General features: G+C 42.3%; 1 protein-coding gene across 1 annotated transcript; it reads right to left on the bottom strand.

The window, feature by feature from the left end:
* Positions 1–6,809: 6,809 nt before the first annotated feature.
* LOC123403364 (putative wall-associated receptor kinase-like 16) lies at positions 6,810–11,890 on the bottom strand. The gene is made up of 3 exons (XM_045097306.1): positions 10,960–11,890; positions 10,640–10,783; positions 6,810–8,154 (listed from the first exon to the last, which is right to left on the bottom strand). The coding sequence occupies exons 1-3, from the start codon at positions 11,864–11,866 to the stop codon at positions 6,950–6,952; spliced, it is 2,256 nt and encodes a 751-aa protein (XP_044953241.1). The 5' UTR covers positions 11,867–11,890; the 3' UTR covers positions 6,810–6,949.
* Positions 11,891–13,339: the final 1,449 nt, after the last annotated feature.

The raw sequence follows: 13,339 nt of genomic DNA, 5'->3' as shown, positions 1-13,339 counted from the left end.
CTTGTGTAAACCCTTCGGGGGTTCCCGAAAGGGAAAACCATATGTAAATTATGTTGTGGAAAGGATGTAGTTTCGTGTTTTCACTTGGTATTTTATTTTTGAATTTATGGAACGAGTTCTTATGCTACGGATCCTATAGGAGAAAACTCTGCCGGTAGTTCTCTGTGTAGCCTTTTATGGCATTTGAATGAGAACCTTATGGCCGTAGAGAAGTGTTCCCTTTGGGTGGAACTGCGTGGGAAGACGATAGGAATTTACTCCATAAATTTGCAACGAAAACATCAAGTGAACGAACTTAGCTACATCTGAAACAACATAATGATAAATATGGTGAGTACTGAGTAGGATATTACACCACTGCGTACACCTCAGTCGTCTTGTTGGCCTCGACAGCCCCTCAAAGATCCTGTAATATAAGCGAAATAATTTAAAAACACTTCGCTTACATCTGATTCGTATTTAAATTATTTCGCTTATATTACAGGATCTTTGAGGGGCTGTCGAGGCCAACAAGACGACTGAGGTGTACGCAGTGGTGTAATATCCTACTCAGTACTCACCATATTTATCATTATGTTGTTTCAGATGTAGCTAAGTTCGTTCACTTGATGTTTTAGTTGCAAATTTATGGAGTAAATTCCTATTGTCTTCCCAGGCAGTTCCATCCAAAGGGAACACTTCTCTACGGCCATAAGGTTCTCATTCAAATGCCATAAAAGGCTACACAAAGAAATACCGGCAGAGTTTTCTCCTATAGGATCCCTAGCATAAGAACTCGTTCCATAAATTCAAAAATAAAATACCAAGTGAAAACACGAAACTACATCATTTCCACAACATAATTTACATATGGTTTTCCCTTTCGGGAACCCCCGAAGGGTTTACACAAGGGTAAAGAAATTACCTTCTAACTACCTTCGCGAGCTTACAAATGCTCTAAATATTGTAGCTCTTATTACACGATGAGGAAGTACTACTACTACTACTACTACTACTACTACTACTACTACTACTACTACTACTACTACTACTACTGAGCAAAGAGCTTGCTAGCTGAGTTGCAACTCTGTGCTCTATCTGTGGCTGGTTCTTCTCCGTCTGGTGTCTCTCTTCGCAGCAAGGCTCCTCCTTTTATAGGCAAGAGAGCACCTCTTGGATGGCTTCTGGGAGAAGGCTCCTCTATTATTTCCTCCTTCTTTCTCCTTGTCCATCACGCACCTAGTTTTTAGGCCTTCTAGGCTTTATAGGCTTTGTAGCCATTATAGCCCTTCTTTCTAGGGTATTGAGTGCATGTTGGAGAGGTTTGCACACTGTGTCTTGGCTGCCAATGGAGGTGGCATTGTCTTATTTTTTGATTTTCTTCTTCGTCATGATTTTGCCTTGGACTTTAATCTTCAGGAATATTACAATCTTTGGTTATGCATGTGCCCGTACACTGCCTGCTGATATGTCTATGCGGGCATACTTGGCTGGAAACATTCACATGTGTGTGCATTGGCTATTGATATGCGTACGCATACATGCTTCATTTTTTTTGAGGGGGGTCTTCCCTGCCCATATAATTGATATTTCATATCAATATACACTAAGATTAAAAAAAATGCAGCATGTATGCGTACGCATATCAATAGCCAATGCACATACATGTGCTTGTTTTCAGCCAAGTATGCCCGCATAGACATATCAGCAGGCAGTGTACGGGCACATGCATATCCAAAGATTGTAATATTCCTGAAGATTAAAGTCCAAGACAAAATCATGACGAAGAAGAAAATCAAAAAAGAAGACAATGCCACCTCCATTGGCAGCCAAGACACGGTGTGCAAACCTCTCCAACATGCACTCAATACCCTAGAAAGAAGGGCTATAATGGCTACAAAGCCTATAAAGCCTAGAAGGCCTAAAAACTAGGTGCATGATGGACAAGGAGAAAGAAGGAAGAAATAATAGAGGATCCTTCTCCCGGAAGCCATCCAAGAGGTGCTCTCTTGCCTATAAAATGAGGAGCCTTGCTGCGAAGAGAGACACCAGACAGAAAAGAACCAGCCACAGATAGAGCACAAAGTTGCAACTCAGCTAGCAAGCTCTTTGCTCAGCAGTAGTAGTAGTAGTAGTAGTAGTAGTAGTAGTAGTAGTACTTCCTCATCGTGTAATAAAGAGCTACAATATTTAGAGCATTTGTAAGCTCGCGAAGGTAGTTAGAAGGTAATTTCTTTACCCTTGTGTAAACCCTTCGGGGATTCCCGAAAGGGAAAACCATATGTAAATTATGTTGTGGAAATGATGTAGTTTCGTGTTTTCACTTGGTATTTTATTTTTAAATTTATGGAACGAGTTCTTATGCTAGGGATCCTATAGGAGAAAACTCTGCCGGTAGTTCTCTGTGTAGCCTTTTATGGCATTTGAATGAGAACCTTATGACCGTAGAGAAGTGTTCCCTTTGGGTGGAACTGCCTGGGAAGACGATAGGAATTTACTCCATAAATTTGCAACTAAAACATCAAGTGAACGAACTTAGCTACATCTGAAACAATATAATGATAAATATGGTGAGTACTGAGTAGGATATTACACCACTGCGTACACCTCAGTCGTCTTGTTGGCCTCGACAGCCCTCAAAGATCATGAAATATAAGCGAAATAATTTAAAAACACTTCGTATTAAAAACAATATAAAGTTATAAATTCAAGTTTTAATGTTGATATATGTGATTACGTATACGAGTAAATACAAACTTATTTATTTATTTTATATTATTTTTAATACGAAGTGTTTTTAAATTATTTCGCTTATATTACATGATCTTTGAGGGGCTGTCGAGGCCAACAAGACGACTGAGGTGTACGCAGTGGTGTAATATCCTACTCAGTACTCACCATATTTATCATTATGTTGTTTCAGATGTAGCTAAGTTCGTTCACTTGATGTTTTAGTTGCAAATTGATGGAGTAAATTCCTATCGTCTTCCCAGGCAGTTCCACCCAAAGGGAACACTTCTCTACGGCCATAAGGTTCTCATTCATATGCCATAAAAGGCTACACAGAGAACTACCGGCAGAGTTTTCTCCTATAGGATCCCTAGCATAAGAACTCGTTCCATAAATTCAAAAATAAAATACCAAGTGAAAACACGAAACTACATCATTTCCACAACATAATTTACATATGGTTTTCCCTTTCGGGAACCCCCGAAGGGTTTACACAAGGGTAAAGAAATTACCTTCTAACTACCTTCGCGAGCTTACAAATGCTTTAAATATTGTAGCTCTTTATTATACGATGAGGAAGTACTACTACTACTACTACTACTACTACTGAGCAAAGAGCTTGCTAGCTGAGTTGCAACTCTGTGCTCTATCTGTGGCTGGTTCTTCTCCGTCTCGTGTCTGTCTTCGCAGCAAGGCTCCTCCTTTTATAGGCAAGAGAGCACCTTTTGGATGGCTTCCGGGAGAAGGCTCCTCTATTATTTCTTGCTTCTTTCTTCTTGTCCATCATGCACCTAGTTTTTAGGCCTTTTAGGCTTTATAGGCTTTGTAGCCATTATAGCCCTTCTTTCTAGGGTATTGAGTGCATGTTGGAGAGGTTTGCACACCGTGTCTTGGCTGCCAATAGAGGTGGCATTGTCTTCTTTTTTGATTTTCTTCTTCGTCATGATTTTGTCTTGGACTTTAATCTTCAGGAATATTACAATCTTTGGATATGCATGTGCCCATACACTGCCTGCTGATATGTCTATGCGGGCATACTTGGCTGGAAACATGCACATGTGTGTGCATTGGCTATTGATATGCGTACGCATACATGCTGATCAAAGCAATACACAAACAGGTGCGACACGTACTTGGTTTAGCCATCAAATCTTTTGTGTTTAGTCGAGTTATGCAAGTCTAGATCGATTAAGCTAGCTAGCTAGCGTTACGTGAGTATCCAACAATTACGTGAGTATCCAGCTAGTGTGCAGTGTGCTTGCTTGCTCCTTGTGGCTGCATCGTACCAGATCGTCTCGACGGAAAGTACTCGTCGAGTTGGGCCTGTATCCAACAATTGGTATCTAGAGCTTGGTTTATTGACGTGTTCTTCGGAAAGTAATCGAAGGATCATGTCGAACCTGAGCAAGGATATCGTTGTGGTGGGAGCTAAAGCACCGATGCCGATGGTTGGGGGTCACAGTTCCCCCGTCTGGATCAAGAGGACTACGCACTATGGGCGATGAACATGGAGGTCGCGATGGAGGGAGCGGAGTTCTGTGAAGCTGTCGATCTCGGCGGCGCCGAGTACGCGAAGGGCGCGACGAAGTACCGGACAGATCGTCAGGCGTTAACGGCGATCTACTCCGCCATGCCGAAGGATGTGCTGCAGCACCTCGTCGGAAAGAAAACGGCGAAGGAGGCATGAGAGACCATCAAGATCCTGCACCAGGGTCATGACTGTGTCAAGGAAGCACACCTTCAGTCCCTGATGAGAAGCTACGAGTTCCTGAAGATGGAGGAAAGCGAGACGGTTGATCAGTTTGCCGCCTATCTCAAGACCCTCGTCAACGGCATACACGCCTATGGCTTAACCCTAGAAGAAGTTGCGATCGTCCGATGATTTTTGCATGCCGCACCGGCACGCTACATCCAGATTGTCACGTCGATCGAGCAATGTCTCGACCTGAACACTCTCACGGACGAGGATCTCGTCGGAAGGTTCAAGGCCCACGACGAGAGAATTCGTCTCAGCTTTGGCAATTCGAAAGAGAGTGAGCATCTCATGCTTACAATGGCGCAATGGATGGCCCTATCGAAAGGAAAGCAAGGTGGATCCACGAGCAAGAGTAAAGCAAAGGAGAAGCAAAACCCAGCAAAAACGGACCTCGTTGGACAGGAAGATAAGGCTAGAAAACCAAGGAGAAATTTTGACATAAAAAAGTAAGGTGTCACAATTGTGGAATCCTCGATCACTTCAAGTCTGATTGCAAGAATCCACCGAAGGAAAGAGCTCTCATGGCCAAGGGAGGCGATGATAGCGATATGATGCTCATGGTCGAAGTATGTGAACTTATGGACGAGGATGGTCCAGCTCCGGAGGCGCCGACTACCGAGGTTGTCACGCTCGACGAAGAGAAGGTTTACCTTCATGACAAGAAGAGGATGAACACGGCAAGGCACGTGTGGTACCTCGACACGGGAGCAAGCAACACATGACCGGCGACAAGGACCAATTTTTGAGCTAAATCTCTCGGTTGGAGGCACGGTTCGGTTCGATGACGGGCGGACCGTTGACATAATAGGGCGAGGCATTGTCCTATTTGAGCTGATGACGTCGGTGACAAGGTTCTCACAGATGTGTAATATATTCCCAAGTTAAAGAGCAACGGCATTAGTCTTGGCCAGCTCGAGGAGCGTTGTTGCAAGATTGTGCTTGAAGATGGCTATCTATGGGGGTATGACCGTCAGAGGATGCTGATCATGAAGGTGCAGAGGTCGCCAAACAGACTCTACATCCTCAACTTGGATCGTGTGGATCGACTACATCCTCAACTTGGATCGTGTGGATCGAGTATGTCTCTTGTCAAGCATGGAGGATTCGGCATGGAAGTGGCACGAGCGCTACGGTCATCTAAATTTCCAGGCTCTTCGGCAACTTGGATAGAAGGAGATGGTACGTGGCCTACCGTGCATTGATCATGTTGAGCAAGTGTGCGACGGTTGCCTTGTTGGGAAACAAAGGCGGGCCTCGTTCCCGAGAGAGGGAAACTTTAGAGCAAGTAAATCTCTTGAGTTGGTCCATGGAGACTTGTGTGGACCCATTACACCGGCTACCCCAGTTGGGAACAAATACTTCTTGCTCATCGTCAACGTCTTCAGCAAATACATGTGGATTGTGTTGTTGAAGACGAAGGATCAAGCTTTGCAAGATTTCAGGAAAGTAAAGATGGCGGCCGAGGTAGAATCCGAAGCCAAGCTGAAGGCCCTCCGCACCGATGGGGGGGTGGGGGTGGGGGGGGGGGGGGTTGAGTCCAAGTCTCGTGAATTCACGGAATTTTGCGAAGCACATGGGATCAAGCGGTACCTTACCACTACCAGGGAAAAAGTTGTCGGCAGCCTGGACCACAACGGTTGAGCGACAACAACACAAAGGAAAACAAGGTAATTTGTTTTCACATCAGATTACTTTGTGCCTTTAAAAACTATATATAGAAGTATAATCATACAAACTATAGGCATTAATGAACAATTATAACATTCTTAGTTATTTATTTGTGCTTGTGTAGAGATGAAGAGAGATGGATCGATTCATTATTTTTTCAAACCAGTTGGTTCAAGTTCTCTAAAATGACACTACCGTGCAATCTGATGAAGCGAACAAGCCTAATCCTAACTAAGGCTAAAGACTTCCATTGATGCCATGAGGTAAGCGAGATTATTTAATTTCAGACATTTAAAATTTCTTAATACATGATATCTGATAATAATTATTCCAAGAGCCAAGGTAATAGCCTGACCATAATTATTTTAGTTGACATGCAAGCTCCTAATCAATAAATTATATATGGCAAAAATAAAATTTCATTAATCTACATGTCTTGTGTCGTTGTCTTTCTATCAGTGCTCAGATTTGTTATCTCTCTTTCCTCTTATCACAGTACCATGCAGGTTAATTCTATTAAAAAGTTAGTGAAAAGCGGGTTAACCTAAGGAAAAAATATATTTTGTGTCAATGTCTTTGCCCCCTATGGATAAATCCTGGCTCCTTCCCTGGATATATTTTAAATATTTTTATAGATAGCAGTTCGTGAGAACTACATGGATCGAATTAAATACACACTGATGCAACAGTACTAACTAGAAAATAAAGTGCAAACTTTAACAAGATCCTGTTGCAAATGCTAGGAGAAAAATGTTTAGAAAGGAATGTTTGTGAAGAACTTTGCACATCCTTTAATGGATATTTCGCAGGTGTTAATCACTTAGCATAACAAGAACCTTTTGTGTTTATAGGTTGGTTCTCGTTTTCTCCTATAATAGTATACCCACTTAATTCTATTTCATGACCACTTGTTGACTCTCCACCAAGAAGGCTTTCTGCATCCGTCTCCATGTCAAGCTGTAACCAAGGATGCAGTGAAAGCTTCCTCAGTTTGTTGAGCTCATCGGCAACCTCTTTCATGGAGGGTCTATTGATGCCATGCATATCTAGGCATTTCTTTGCCAGGTCTGCAAGTCCGGTCAGCAATTCCATGCTCTCTTGGCCTTTCACATGGCTGGCCAACACATCATCTAGATTATTCTTCTTCATAGCAGACAAGAAAACTGATGACAAGCTTCTTTGCGTCTCAGACCCCTCGAGCTTTAGTGGCAACTGGCCTGTCAGGATCTCTAAAAGGATAACTCCGAAACTGTACACATCACTTCTGTCTGTTAGCTGACATGTTTGCATGTATTCAGGATCAAGGTAACCACAAGTACCTTGAACTATTGTGACAAACTGCTCTTTGTCAGATGGGGCTAGTATGGAGGTTCCAAAGTCTGACACTTTGGCCATATAGTTATTGTCAAGCAGGATGTTGGAACTTTTCACATCACCATGAATTATTGGAGGAGACGCGTACGAATGCAGGAAGCTGAGTCCTTCGGCTGCTTCATGAGCAATTCTTAAGAGAGTGCTGAAGGAGATTTTCAGCAGGCGGTTCTCTCCATGGATAAGCTCGAATAGTGTACCGTTTAGGACAAACTCATATACTAGAATTGGAACTTCAACCTCAAGGCAACAACCCAAGAGTTTCACTATGTTCTTGTGATTGATTTGGGACAAAATAATGATCTCTTGTCCAAATTCTTTCTTTTGCCTTTCGTCAACTAATCCACATCTTTTAATTGCAACCGGCATCTTGTCCTTCATTATCCCTTTATAAACTGTTCCATGCCCTCCTCTTCCAAGTATTCTGCTATTGTCAAAGTTGTTAGTGGCATGTATAAGCTCGTCTTCTGAAAATACCGTGAAGGCAAGACCTTTCTCTGATTTCATCTTATCAAACAGAAGCACACCTCCATGCTGGCGAAAATACTCCTGCTTGACTTTACTCAATTTCCTCTTTTGACATATCATTTGTCCCCAGAAGATAGTTGCCATGATAATAACCATCAGGCCAAATAATCCTATTGTAACTCCTGCACAATAATATCATATGAGATAGCATTTTTGTTAGACGAAGATGGAGAAATAGTAAAACATACGTGATATATGTTGGTCTATTTGTTTTATTTTTTGATAACTCTATTTCTTGTGTTATTTGCTTGAGTCTACTTTGCACACCCTCATTGAAAATCGTCTAGTTCGTGCCTTCAAGCCCAAATACCATATCACTGAACCCCTTTGGGTAAGGTTTGGTTTGGTCAACCATGGGCCCACAAGTGGCATGCTTATGTCGCAAAAGTAAAAGTCAATGCATGGGATTCCCTCTCGAGCAACTCCTGCAATAGCCCCAAAAACAGCCGGCAAAGGCCAACTAGCAATGGCCCATACGTTTTCAGCACCAAAAAAGCCTCCAACTTCGGAAATAGCCATTTTTCACGAAAATGCTGTTCGGAGCTCGGCCTGGAGGTCGGTTTTTAAAAAAAATCCAAAATTCATCAAAAATCATATTTTTACATTTCAAAAAGTTCTGAAAAAAAGTTACAGATATAGATGGAGGCATAACACACGTGTGTGTAAATTTTCAGGATGAAATACATTGAAACGAGGGCTGTGTAAGAAAGACAAATCTTTGGCTTATTAACACATGATACTATTCATCTCAAAAGTCATGAATTTATTCTTTTTGCACAGGTCGCATCTTAAAGTATTTCATCCTGAATTTTTGCACACAAATACATTTCATCCTTGTATACTTCCATATTTTTTTCAGATTTTTTTGAAACATGGAAGTTTGAATTTACAAAGTCTTCTCCCAATTTTTTTTGATGCATGAGAGGAGCAGTGGATGACGAAGGAAAATTCCTTCCCGCCTCTTTTTTTTTTGAACAGAGGCAAAAGATTTACAAGCGGATCATCCGTGCATGGCACGCGGGACTACTCGTGTGTGACAAGGATACCCAATTTCTTTGCCCCTCTGGTGATCGAGAGGTTTGCCTCTTGATCCATGTTGTTTAAAAGGATGAGAGGTGGGGCACTCTTGTGCCGGAAGACCCGAGTATTTCTCTCCTTCCACACCGTCCATGAGATAAGCATGGCGAGGGAAGAGATTGCCTTCCAATTGGGGACCCCCCGAGTCAGTCTTGCGAACCCACCAGTTCAGCACGGAATCCTCGAGGTGCCAACTCAAGGTATCAAGATGATGGAGGCCAAATTTCTCCCTGACCAAGTTCCAAAGCGTGAGCGTGTAGCGATATTTGAAGATTATGTGAGGTCCACTTTCTTGCTCACGCTTGCAAAGGGGGCAGATGCCACAGTTTGGCCAACCTCTTTTCTCCAGTCTGTCCGCGGTCCAAATATGATCCTGGATAGCCAGCCACGCAAAGAACTTGGCTTTTGGTGGCCGCGCGAACCCTCCATATCATCTTCTCCATGGGGGAGAAGACCAAGCCAAGGAATTGGGCTTTGTAGGCCAAGGCTGTAGAGCAGTCCCCCCCCCCCTCCGTTTGTGTGTTTCCAAACAATGATATCTTAGGCAAGGTCATCCAGATGGACGTCGCTGAGCATAGTCCAAAGGGTGAAGAACTGACAGATGTGCTTGATGGAGATAACGATGGAGGGTTTGATGTTGAGAATCCAAGCGTTGCCATTAAGGGCTTCCCGCACCTTCCCGCCTCTTGTTCATGTCAGTAGGAGCTCGGGGGAAAAGGCCTTAGTTGTGGGGCTACGATAGGGTCTCTAGGGGCCTTCGACCTCACTACAATAGGGGTTTGGCCCACTCTGCAATAGGAGCTTGGGTAGAGACCTTGTTGGAGTGGTTTTTCACAACTGACCCAAATATAGTGCGTATTAAATCAATATGTCAATGTGTGTTTATATGATAAATCTAGGCTTGGTTCTGCACTTTCTCACGTAAGTATGCCAGCTGTTTTAACATTATTCACTTGAGGGTACCAACTAAACAATTTTTGGATTGGAGGTGCAAAGTACACTATCAGGCAACAATTTCTTTGTATCAAAAGATTTTTACTCTGAACTAAATGCATACAAAATATAGTGCGTATTGAATCAATATGTCAATGTGTGTTTATATGATAAATCTAGGCTTGGTTCTGCACTTTCTCACGTAAGTATGCCAGCTGTTTTAACATTATTCACTTGAGGGTACCAACTAAACAATTTTTAGATTGGAGGTGCAAAGTACACTATCAGGCAACAATTTCTTTGTATCAAAAGATTTTTACTCTGAACTAAATGCATACAAAATATAGTGGGTATTGAATCAATATGTCAATGTGTGTTTATATGATAAATCTAGGCTTGGTTCTGCACTTTCTCACGTAAGTATGCCAGCTGTTTTAACATTATTCACTTGAGGGTACCAACTAAACAATTTTTAGATTGGAGGTGCAAAGTACACTATCAGGCAACAATTGCTTTGTATCAAAAGATTTTTACTCTGAACTAAATGCATACAAAGTTAAATAGTTTAGATGGTGATCTCGTGTATTTGGGTGTTACCTATTATAAATCTGGTGTCAGGGTTGCATGTATTGCTTTTGTACGCAAAAACTTTCCCTTGTCCGCAAGAACACCAGTACCCTCCATCAGTATTGTGGCAAAAACCATCCGAAGGACATGGATGATCCTTGCATTCGTTGACATCTACATTAAATTAGCAAAAATTAATATTACTCCCTCCGTACCTAAATAATTGTTGTTGGGGAGAACTAAACTAGTTCTTCTCAACAACAATTATTTAGGTACAGATAGAATTTGGTTTGTATAAAATTTAAGGACACAATTTAATGGCATCCATAGAAACTTAATTAGTAGCATACCTGTGCATCCATCTAGAAGATAAGGGTTGCCGTCATACCCAGGGATACAACTGCATGTGTACCCTAGATCGTTGGTGGAATTCACACACTTGCTGCTGCTGCTCAGACATGCATAAGTACTCGTGTTATTTCGTTGGGCAGCTTCACATGAACTCACATTTCTTATAGCCCAATCAACCACCATAGGCACCCGACCAAGGTATGTGTCATTGAACACGGTATTGCTTATGTACGAAGTGCTAAAGTTGAATCTTGTTGTCTCCATCAGCACCGCATAGCTGCACGGGTTGAACTCCCAAATTTTACTTGTGTTGACTGACTTCAAGAAATCTGTATAGTAGTTGCGCATCTTCTTCGGTATCGTAGTCTGGGAGCAGCCGATACCGGAGCAGGATCCGTCCACTAAGTCTGTCAGACCACGGCACGATGCGACGCCATAGGCTTGGTAGCCTGTTCCCGTGTCATCAGTGTCGCTCATGAAGGCGAGGGCATTGCACCCAATGACGGTGAACTTGTTGTGGACATCAGAGAGACGGTAGGGAAAAGAAGGAGAAGGACTGATTTCGCCGACATCCATGGAATTGCCGAATTCCTCCATGCTCGTGGTGGAGTTGTTGTAGCAGTACCCCATGATGTTATTTAACACCCGGGCTGTGCTGTTAGTCAAGGAGATGCTGAGCACCTCCAAGGTGTACTTGAATGGCTTCCTAATGCCATCTTGGACCTTGCAACTGATGTCAAAGTCTTCTCCCAACGAGCACCCTGGATCAATACCAAATGGGTATGGTATCTCAACATCGCCACACCACCTTCGGCACTCTGAACCTGGAGCCACAGTTCCAGTGGCGTATTGTGCTGCAACTGCAAGCAGTGCGAGACCGAGGCCAAGGCGCAATAATGGTTGCATATTCTTTGGCTGGAGAATATATAAGTAAACATGACATGGTCAAAACTAAATTGACACCTTTGTTTAAAAAGGCAATCGGTAGCATAAAACAAATATGGAGACAATACTCATATTACTGTCCATGACTCGTAAAGAGTGCTTCGACCAAGGCATGGAAGTTTTGTTTTTGTGAATAAGTCGAAAAAGGAAACTTTTGGTGAGGTCCAGATTTACATTAAAATCCTTTAAAATCTCTAGAATTTAGCCACTGCAGAAGAAGTTCATAAGATTCCCACAAACTCAACTTTGTTCTTTTCATGATTAATAGGGGACGGGGAAAAGCATCCCCACCTTAGCGTCGGGAGGTTATGAAAGTTGGTGAACTTATAGCAGTGGCTGGTGTGCTCAAAGGAGTTACTTAACCTTGAGCGTGCAAGACATCCATTAATTATGATACATGATTTGTCAACCTTACAAAGATAACTAATACTTTGGTTTCAAAGGACTAGAAAGGGAAATTGTTTTTTTTTCAGACCTAAATTCATGTCCGTGATGATGATTTGAATCCACGTGCATTGGTTGTGTTGTACATCCATTCCAATAACCAAATGTTTATGTTTCCAAGTGGCAAATTATGAGATTTATTTGTAATTGTATGCAAATATTTTGCTCCTTCAACATCAGCTATACATTTTACAAAATTTATTTCCCTATCTATAGCATATACTTTACGACATAAGTTCACAATTGGACAAAGAAAGGTAGGGTCGAGAGAGACAATTGAAACTATATCAACCATTCCTAGTTAATTAAAGGTTGTTATGTGAACAACTTTTATTCACAGTGAACAACTTGTTCTGTGAACAAAACCATTCCTGCTTACTGTTAGTTAGCCTCAGGAATTCAGAGTCTTGGGAGAGGAGCTATGTTGATTCCAGCAGGGGCCACGGCCCTCTCCCGGCCTCGGAAAAATTACTCGAAGAGATTCTTTGAGAGGGGTCAAATTCACCTAGTTTTTCGAATTAGCCGTCGTGTAATAGAACAGAAGGATAAACTGAAAGATGACAATAAAAGGCATATCCAGGCCAGCTGGTAACACATGCATGTTAACATAGCTCACCTGAAAAGAAGATGGGAAGGGCTTCAGTTCTCCTTCTAACAGACAAATTGTTTTTAGGTCTTCTCTAAAAGATTGCTTCAGTGTCTAGTTGTGTGTTGTGAAGAAGAGCCAATGCGGCGCTTACATACATATATATGCTGTTCGAGCGGTCGAGCATACCTACTACACACATTTTGTATCTTATCTAGGGACATGGTGGCATGGAAGGCTTTGTCTTTCCAAGGCCAAAACAAACAGAGTTGACTCTCGCTCCATCAACTTGTAGTGTAATATACCATGGATTTTCAGGACAGCAGCTGACTTTGCTTCTTCAGCCATTGGTGCACATGCGTTGCAGTAAACTGTATTTTTTACTTGGCGACGTTGGTTGATGT

This window comes from Hordeum vulgare, chromosome 1H (genome assembly GCF_904849725.1).
Source record: "Hordeum vulgare subsp. vulgare chromosome 1H, MorexV3_pseudomolecules_assembly, whole genome shotgun sequence".
NCBI lineage: Eukaryota > Viridiplantae > Streptophyta > Magnoliopsida > Poales > Poaceae > Hordeum > Hordeum vulgare.
This window is presented reverse-complemented; position numbering and strand designations above follow the sequence as displayed.